Genomic DNA, 10,198 nt, shown 5'->3' on the forward strand with positions numbered 1-10,198 from the left:
CCTTTTGGCAGGAACAGTCTACCGTCAGGAAGGGCCATTTAAATGTGGAAGGGGAGGGAGGGAGGGAGATTTGACCCACTGGTCACACTAATCACAAGCAAGCCCCATTGAATTGAACATGAAAGGAGGTGGCGCACCACTGTGGAGGGCAGCAGCTGGCTAGTGCCCACTGTGGTGTCACCAAGCACCAGGCTTTTGCATGGTTCTCAGTGAAGCTTCTAGCCAGCATCTTAAAAAGCAGAGACATCACCTTGCCAACAAAGGTCCGTATAGTTCAAGCTCTGGTTTTCCCAGTAGGGATGTATGGAAGTGAGAGCTGGACCATAAAGAAGGCTGATCGCCGAAGAATTGGTGCTTTTGAATTGTGGTGCTGGAGAAGACTCTTGAGAGTCCCATGGACTGCAAGAAGAACAAACCTCTCCATTCTGAAGGAAATCAGCCCTGAGTGCTCACTGGAAGGACAGATCCTGAAGCTGAGGCTCCAAGACTTTGGCCACCTCATGAGAAGAGAAGACTCCCTGGAAAAGACCCTGATGTTGGGAAAGATGGAGGGCACAAAGATGGAGGGACGACAGAGGACGAGATGGTGGGACAGTGTTCTGGAAGCTACCAGCATGAGTTTGACCAAACTGCGGGAGGCAGTGGAAGACAGGAGTGCCTGGCGTGCTCTGGTCCATGGGGTCACGATGAGTCGGACACGACTAACGACTAAACAACAACAAACCCCACTGAGTTTTATTTGGGCTGGTTCCTCAGAAACTGTGCTGAGGTCTGCAGCCACAGTCAGATTTTAGACAGGAGGGAAGGGCGACTCCATGTCATGAGACAAAGGTTCCTGAGAGAAGAAAGAGGCCAAGCCTACACAATATTCACACCTAAGCCTGCTAACTGGTAAGTCACTGTGACTCGTGACTCATCTTGGGTGACGACTCACTTTCCATATAAAAGTAGCCAGTCTCTCTATGGGCCTCAGTCAGAGAGCTGAATGGGTTGTGTATGGAGTAGTCTGTGGAATACAGTGGTACCTCTGGTTGTGAACGGGATCCGTTCCGGAGGCCCGTTTGCAACATGAAAAGAGCGCCACCCGCAGCGGTGCGTCTGCACATGCGCGGGTTGTGACTCACCGCTTCTGCGCATGCACGTGACGTCATTTCGCACTTCTGCGCATGCACGAGCAGCGAAACCCGGAAGTAAGCCTTTCCGGTACTTCCGGGTCGCCAAGGGGCGTAACCTGAAAGAATGTAACATGAAGTGGACGTAACAAGAGAGTCATACCTCCTTTTGCGTCTGGGATCTGTTCTGGAGCCCCGGATGCTCAACGAAAGGCACGCTCGACAAAACACCACTCTGTGCATGCGCGAAGCATGATTTAGTGCTTATGTTTGAAGCGCGATTTAGTGCTTTTGCGCGTGTGCGAGCAGCAAATCCGTTCCGGTACTTCCGGGTTTGCTGCAGATGTTCGACGAAATGGACCCTAAACAGGGTGGACTCAAAGCGAGGTACCACTGTAGTGCTGTTGTTGCTGCTGCTGTGTAAAGCTAAGGCAGACAGAGTGGCTCCAGGACTCTAGTAAATCACTAACTAAGACTGTGCCTCTGTGAAATCTCAGATAGCTGCTATGAGCACTCTGTGTATGCTCTTTGACTATGCTGTTTCTGAACAAGTTTATTTTCTTCAGTAAAGTTTTGTTCTGTTTATGAAGAAGACTCTGTGTGGTTAATTTACCGTTTCGTGACACTCCAAAGCATAGCTGTCAACTGTCCCTTATTTGGTGGGACAGTCCCTTATCCCAGCGCCGTGTCCCGCTGCTGTCCCTTATTGATGATGTCCCTTGAATTTCCCGGGTTTCAAAGGAAGCAGCTCCTCTCCCTCCCTCCCTCCCTGCCGGCCAGGGAGGAGGGAGGCGCCAACTGTGTTGCTTGGCTGCGTTGCTCACCCAATAAGGAGTCTAAGAACAACTGGGGGGTGGAGCTTGCATGCCTTGTGCTGATCAAACTGGCCGCGTTGCCTGGGGACTCGCCTTTGCTCAGCGCTTCCCAGCGGAGAGGTGACGGTGGTTTTTCTTGCTGTGTCCCCTTTGCTGGGTTGCTGCGCTTTGGGAACCACCGCTTGAGGCTTCGTTTGGCTGCTGGCTGGGCTTTCTGCCTTTGGCTTGGAGGGGCTCAGAAGTTGAACATACCTGTGCCTGGAAAATCCCTTATTTTGGCTGCTGGTCCCTTATTTTCGAGGCTGCTGGTCCCTTATTTTCAAATCTGTAAGTTGACAGCTATGCTCCAAAGGGTGCTTAGCCCTGCTCTCTCCTCTTGCCTCTGTGGCTTCTGGAGACAGCTACACCAGGCAAACAGAAAAGCAGAGCAGCCCTGGGGAGGGATCAAAGGTGACAGACAACCTGAAGAGAAAACACAAAGTAAAACCGGAAAAGAAGAGAAAACTGTAGCTGGTGGGTTTTTTTAAGGTGAGAAATGTATCAACCTAGGAATGTTGTTTTCAAAGGATAAATGAAGAAGAGTTTGGATTTGATATCCCGCTTTATCACTACCCGAAGGAGTCTCAAAGTGGCTAACATTCTCCTTTCCCTTCCTCCCCCACAACATACACTCTGTGAGGTGAGTGGGGCTGAGAGACTTCAGAGAAGTGTGACTGGCCCAAGGTCACCCAGCAGCTGCAGGTGGAGGAGCGGGGAATCGAACCCAGTTCACCAGATTACGAGTCCACCGCTCTTAACCACTACACCACGCTGGCTCACAGCTGTCCATGGAGACGCAGGTCAATTCTGTGTCCAGGGCAGCTGTTTGCCAGCTCCACCTGGTACGCAGAATTAGACCCTGCCTGCCCGCAGACTGTCTCGCCAGAGTGGTGCATGCTCCAGTTATTTCCTGCTTGGACTACTGCAATGCACTCTATGTGGGGCTACCTTTGAAGGTGACCCGGAAACTACAACTAATCCAGAATGTGGCCGCTAGACTTGTGACTGGGAGCGGCCGCCGAGACCACATAACACCTGTTTGGAAAGACCTACATTGGCTCCCAGGACATTTCCAGGCACAATTCAAAGTGTCGGTGTTGACCTTGAAAGCCCTAAATGGCCTCAGTCCAGTATTCCTGAAGGAGCGTCTCCATCCCCATCGTTCTTTCTGGAGACTGAGGTCCAGCGCCGAGGGCCTTCTGGCAGTTCTTTCACTGTGAGAAGCAAAGCTACAGGGAACCAGGCAGAGGGCCTTCTCAGTGGTGGCGCCTGCCCTGTGGAACGCCCTCCCACCAGATGTCAAAGACAAAAATAGCTGCCAAACTTTTAGAAGACATCTGAAGGCAGTCCTGTTTGGGGAAGCTTTTAATGTTTAATAGGTTAGTGTATTTTAGTGTTTTGTTGGAAGCCGCCCAGAGTGGCTGGGGAAGCCCAGCCAGATGGGCGGGGTATAAATAATAAATTATTATTATTATTATTATTATTATTATTATTATTATTATTATTACTAGGTTGACAGCTATGGCTAGGAACATAGCTGTCAACTTTCTGATTTGAAAAGAAGGGATCAGCAGCCTCACCTGTCCCGGGGACAACAATCTGGGATAGCAGTGGGAAATGGTGCTGGAAGGGAATTTTCTGCAAAAAAAGGGGGAAGGTTGACAGCTATGGCAAGGACCCCCTTGGGGAAGCAAGAAGTGCTGTCCCAGCTGCCCTGGCTCCCGGTGGAGTATAGGATCAGGTTTAAGGTGCCGGTTTTAACCTTGAAAGCCCTATATGGCCTAGGACCCTTGTACTTACGGGACCGCCTCTCCTGCTATATCCCATGGAGGACCTTACGGTCTGCAAAGAAAAACATCTTGGAGATTCAGAAACTCCAGCGGGTGCAGAATGCCATGGCAAGACTCCTTACGGGGTCCTCGCCGCAGGACCATGTTCACCCAGTACTGTACCAACTGCGCTGGCTCCCGGTGGAGTACAGGATCGGGTTCAAGGTGCTGGTTTTAACCCTTGAAAGCCCGATACAGCCTAGGACCCTCCTACCTACAGGACCGCCTCTCCTGGTATGTCCCATGGAGGACCTTACAGTCTTCAAATAAAAACATCTTGGAGATCCACAGGGAGGTTAGGCTAGCCTCAACTAGAGCCAGGGCTTTTTTGGCTGTGGCTCCAATCTGGTGGAACGCTCAGTCACTCTCAGGGACTAGACATCTTTCCGCAGGGCCTGCAGGACAGAGCTGTTCTACCAGGCCTTTGGCCAAGGCACAGCCTGACCACCTCCTTTGGCAATCCTCACAGAACTCTAGCCCAATGGTTGCCATCAATTTGATTTTAGAATGAATTGATTTTAGAATGCTGTATTGCTTTACTGTTGTTAGCCGCTCTGAGCCTGGCTTTGGCTGGGGAGGGTGGGACAGAAACAAATTATTTTATATATATATATATATATATACACACACACACACACACACACACATATATATACATCTATCTATACACACACAGAAATATATATTATATAAAAAACAAGGTCTCATGACTTTGTTCCCAAGATCATAACAATCAATAATGACAGGGCAACAAAGAGTCCTTCAACCCCCATCTGAAAGGTTCTTGTTCATATTCATGAGGGGGCGGGGCTCTGAATATGTAAAGAAGGGGCGTGGCCTAGCGGACAAGGCGGCCTATTTCGGGAGAGACCATTTTCCCCCAAGCGGGGGGGTCGGAACTGCGAAACCGGGCCTAGCAGCTTCGCCCGCCGCTGCCGCCGCCCTAAATTTCTCAAAAAACGGCGGTTCGGTTTTCCCCTCACGTTCTCCGCCGCCGCCGCCGCCCGTTTCGACAGTTGTTTCATCCCGAAGCGGCCCAGAAGTACGGCCTGTCAGTTAAGGGGCTGCGCGTGCGCCGTCGGGCCGTCTCGCGGTGTTTCTGCGCGTGCGCAGTTAGCCCGGCGGTGAGTTGATATTGCTCAGCCAGTCCCTCTAAGAGAGGAGGCGAGGAGGTTTTTGGCGCGTGCGCAGTCAGGCCCGGCGGGGAGGTGATTCTGCGCGTGCGCAGTCAGCCCGGCGATGTTTATTTTGCGCATGCGCATCTAGTCCCTCTAGGAGGGCAGGCGAGGAGGTGATTTTGCGCGTGCGCAGTCAGTCCACTAGAGGGTCGCCGGGGAGGTGATTCTGCGCGTGCGCAGTCATCGCGGCGAAGAGTTGATTCTGCGCGTGCGCCGATCTCCGGCGCGTGCGCACCGCCGCGTCCCCAGCCGGACAATGGCGTCGGTCGGGGCGCGGAGGCGGAGCCGCGCGTGCGCCCTGGCGAGCCCCTCCTCCGGCCAATCCGCGCCACCGGCACCACCGAGGGGGCGGGACGGCGCGTGCGCAGTACGGAGCGGCGCGCTGGGACGGGGCGTGGGCGCTCGCGGTCCATCAGTCAGGTCGAGTCGCTCGGTCCTGTCAGGTCGCTCGGGGAGCGGCGGCGATGGGCGCCGGGCGCGCCGGGGCGCCGCGGCTGCTGCTTCCGCCTCCGCCTCCCACGCCCGCCTGAGAGACATGGACGACGAGCCTCCGCCGCCGCCCGGAGCCGCCTCCGGAGCAGGACGGAGGACGCCGGGAACCCCCAGGCCGCCCCCGCCGCCCCCGCCCCCGCCGCCCCCTCCGCCGCCTCAGAACGGTAACCCTGAGGGGAGAAGGAAAAGGGGGCGTGGGGGGAACAAAGGGGGGGACAAAGGGGGGAAAGGGGGAAGTGGGATAACCGGGGGGGAGCAAAGGGAGGGTGAAAGGAAAGGGGGGGAAGGGGGGAAAGAAAGAGGGATATATAAAGGGGAAAAGGGGAAAAGAAGGAAAAGGAAATAAAGGGGAAAATGGGAAAAGCGAGGGGAGGGGGGAAGGGAAGGGGGGAAACAACGGAAAGGAAAAATGGGAGAAGCAAAGGTGCAAAGGGGGAAAAAGAAGAAAGGGGGGAAATGGGAAAATCAAGGGGAGGAAAAGGGGGAATGGGGGAGAAATGGGAGGAACAAGGGGGGAAGAAGAAAAGGGGGAGGGGGAAGAAGGAGAGGGGAAAACAAGGGGGAGGGGAAAGCGAGGGGAGGGGGAAGAAAAGGGGGAAGGGGAAAAACAACGAAAAGGGGAAATAAAAAAGGGATAAGCAGAGGGGGGAAAGAAGAAAAAGGAAATCAGGGGGGGAAGGGAAAGGTGGAAAAGGGGAAATCCAGGGGAGGAAAAGGGAAATAATGGGGAAGGGGGGGAAGGGAATAAGAAGTGGGGGGAAGGGAAAAAGGAAGAAGAGAGAAAAAAGGGGAAGGGGGGAAAGAAGAAAGGGAATAATGGGGGATAAAGGAAATAAACGGGGGGAAAGAGAGAAAATAAAGGGAAAATCAAGGGGAGGAAAAACAAGTGGATAAAGGAAATAAAAGGGGAATGAAAAATGAAGGGAAGGGGGAAGGGGAAAACAAGGGGGAAATAATAAAGGGGGGATATGAAAAAATGGGGGGGAAGCTTTGATTTAAAGAAAAAGGAAAAAAGCCGTTGTTTCTAATTGTCAGCGGTTACAGTATCATAACATTATTATCTTGTTATTGTAACATTGTAATAATATTTGGTTGTTATAACATAATATTATTGTTTTATTGTGAATTGTTTTGTTTCTGCAGACCGCAAGCCAAGTGACATGCGATGGGATGATATTGGGAAGGAGGGTATGGGAAGAATATTGTATTATTTGAACATTACAATACCTCGGGTTACATACGCTTCAGGTTACAGACTCTGCTAACCCAGAAATAGTGCTTCAGGTTAAGAACTTTGCTTCAAGATGAGAACAGAAATTGCACAGCAGCAGCACGGCAGCAGCGGGAGGCCCCATTAGCTAAAGTGGTGCTTCAGGTTAAGAACAGTTTCACGTTAAGAACGGACCTCCGGAACGAATTAAGTACTTAACCTGAGGTACCACGGTATTAGAATATTGTAAGGGATTTTGCTGGCTCCCCCACCCCACCCCCAGAAAAAAAGATCGACGGATGGAAGAAAGGGGGACCTTCATTTATAACAAGAAATCATGGTAATATAAAATAAAAATATGTAAAGCAGAATATGGAAATGTATAGAATTAAAATATCCTAATAGATTTGGGGGCCCCGCAAAATATTGGCCGGTGAGTGGAAGAAAGGGGGGCCTTCGTTTATAACAAGAGATAATGGTAATATAATAATAATAATACAGTGGTACCTCGGGTTACATACACTTCAGGTTACAGACTCCGCTAACCCAGAAATAGTGCTTGAGGTTAATAGTGCTTTGCTTCAGGATGAGAACAGAAATCAGACTCCGGCGGCGCGGCAGCAGCAGGAGGCCCCATTAGCTAAAGTGGTGCTTCAGGTTAAGAACAGTTTCAGGTTAAGAACGGACCTCTGGAACGAATTAAGTACTTAACCTGAGGTACCACTGTAATAATAATACTTTATTATTTGTACCCCACCCATCTGGCTGGGTTTTCCCAGCCACTCTGGGCAGCTTCCAACAGACCAAAAATGCACTAAAATGTCACACCTTAAAAACTTCCCTGAACAATATAATAGAATTATAATATAATATGATGGAGAAGTAGAATTTGGAAATGTATAGAATTAGAATATCCTAATAGATTTGGGCCCCACCAAAAAATTGGTTGGTGGGTGGAAGGAAGGGGGACATTATAGATACAACATCATAAAATTATTATGTTATTTTGTCATGATCCAGTTCCTCTCTATACCGGTGTATAAAAATCTCAAATAATTGAAGTATCACAATATGATATAAAACTATCTATATTATTAGTATATAATCTGTAATAATAGATAGATACTTTTGTATTATAATGTAGTATAAAACTATTATTATATAATCTATAATAATAGATTTTTTACATTATATTTCAATTAAATCAATATGTAAACTGTACGCTCTAGAATATCGTACTGCATAGATATGGCTCCCCCCTTTATCGTTAATAATGATAAATAATTACAACACCCTAATTTTATTATTTTATTCCCGTTCGTTTCTAGACCACTCTTATGTCTTTTTTTAAAATTAAAAAGGTGGTTTACGGTGCATGAAAACGTTGACATTGCGGGAAGGTGTCAATGTTCCTAATGAGAAATAATTATAATTTAGAATGAATTATACAGAGAATGAGAATATCATAATAATAGATCTGGCTCCCACGCCAAGCAGCTCCATGTATAATTGTCATTTTATAAAATAAGCCTACATTTGCATATCTTCCATCCTTTCTCTCACGAAAATCGGGATGTCCTGTTCAATAATAATAATAATAAGTTTACTGCCACAGACCCTCCGACCATTCTCTGATGAAAATTGGGATGTCCTGTCCTGTTATAGGACCAGACCCGGAAAAGGGGGGCACTTGGGAGTGTCTTCCTTATGCCCCTTCCTTTCTTTACCCATATTTATATATATATATATATGTGTGTGTGTGTGTGTGTGTGTGTGTGTACACACACACACATATATATGCTTGAAATCTACTGCATCTCCCCCATTTTCTCTTCCTTCACTCCCCCCCCCAAATATATGTATATGTGTGTGTGTATATATATGTGTGTGTGTGTGTGTGTGTGTGTATACATATATAGATATCTCTCTCTGTGTGTGTGTGTGTAAATCCACTTGAACTCTATCCCCTTCTCCCCCTATTTTCTCATCCTTCACTCTTCCCCCCCGAAAATATATGTGTGTGTTTGTTTATATATATATGCTTGTGTGTGTGTGTGTGTGTGAATTCACTCGAAATCGACCCCATCTCCCCCTATTATCTGTTCCTTCACTCTTCTCTCCCCCCCCCCCAAATTGGCTGGCTTCTCCCCCTTCCCGGGATGCCCCACCGACCATTATCTTTTCTTTTCCTCCCCCCCCCCATAAATCATGCAGGTTTGGACGGGGGGCCAATTCCACTATAAATGGTTCATTTTCCTCCCTTTGAAGGATCCTTCCTTCCTCCTCGGCCGCTTCCTTCTCCCCCCCCATCAATAATCCCCCCCCCTGAAGTTTCAGTGCCCGCCTTGAATATTTTACAACCCCCGGATCAATCGAAAGAGCCCCATGCAAATGCAAAGCCAGCCTTTTATATTGCGGTGGGAAAACCTAAAACAAATAATACCCCCCCCAATTGCAACCCCTTTATTCTCCTTTTTATTTCTTCTATCCGGCTTCCCCCCCTCCGTCCGAAGGTCATTCAAAGGTCCTTCTTAATAATAATATTAATTTTTTACTTATAGCCCACCCTCCCCAGCCAAAGCCGGGCTCAGAGCAGCTAACAACAATAAAACAACATGAGATAGGGTTAGGATTTAAATATGTAAGAATAGGAATTAAGATGCTTAAAGCCAGATTAGAAAGAATGAAAGATGTTAAGTGATCAAGATAATTTGAGAAGATTGATTTTGGAAAACTGTTAAAATGATATATAAAACTTTAAAATGATATATAATGAAATTCAACCAGGGGGATTTGAGGAAGTCACTTAACAATGTTATCAAGATTGGTTTAATTACAATTAGGATGTATGTTTGTTTCAAAAAATTTTGGACAATTGATAATTTTTTTTGAAAAAAACTCCAAAACAATAAAATAATGCATCGTTCTAAAATCTATTCATTCTAAAATCAGTTCAAAATCAAATTAATGCCAACCATTGGGCTAGAGTTCGGTGAGGTATTAAAGGAGGGGGTCAGGCTGTGCTTTGGCCAAATGTCGCAATTGCACCCAAACCAGATTTTTGGGTTTGCAGCCCTCTTATTATTCCCTCAGGAAGCGGGCGGCTGCAAAACTGGTCCCCCCCTCCATGCAAGGGGCAAAGCAACGGAGACACGTTTGCAATCGGAATTGTTGCAAAACGCCCCCCCCCATTGCAAACCATTTCAAGTCGAACTACTGAAAGAAGGAACTTTTCCGTGGTATTCTAATTTTTCAAGTTTCACCTGCATTCCAAATTAGACATGAAATTATTCTGTCCCTTTGCAAATTGACGTTTGCAGGCCTTGAGACACAACACCGAGACTTTTCTGTTGTTGTGGCAACGCCAAGCCTTTTCTCGTCCTCCTCCTCTTCTTCTTTTTCTTCCTCCTTCTTCTCTTCCTCTTCCTCTAACACAAGAAGAAGCCTTTTATTGTGGTTGTTTTGCTGTTGTTATTTTACTTTCATTGCTTAAATTATTATTCCTGTTCTTGAATTTAAATAC

At 47.9% G+C, this 10,198-nt stretch overlaps 1 protein-coding gene across 2 annotated transcripts in view; it reads left to right on the top strand.

Moving 5' to 3' along the window:
- Positions 1-5,199: 5,199 nt before the first annotated feature.
- The window catches only part of NR6A1 (nuclear receptor subfamily 6 group A member 1), a 44,498-nt gene continuing 39,499 nt past the window's right edge, over positions 5,200-10,198 (top strand). For both annotated transcript variants that reach the window (XM_053373341.1, XM_053373342.1), the window contains exon 1: positions 5,200-5,629. In XM_053373341.1, the coding sequence (XP_053229316.1) occupies positions 5,230-5,629 (400 nt within the window). In that variant the 5' untranslated portion in view covers positions 5,200-5,229. The remainder of the gene's footprint in view (positions 5,630-10,198) is intronic.

This window comes from Podarcis raffonei, chromosome Z (assembly GCF_027172205.1).
Source record: "Podarcis raffonei isolate rPodRaf1 chromosome Z, rPodRaf1.pri, whole genome shotgun sequence".
NCBI classification, from domain to species: Eukaryota; Metazoa; Chordata; class Lepidosauria; order Squamata; family Lacertidae; genus Podarcis; species Podarcis raffonei.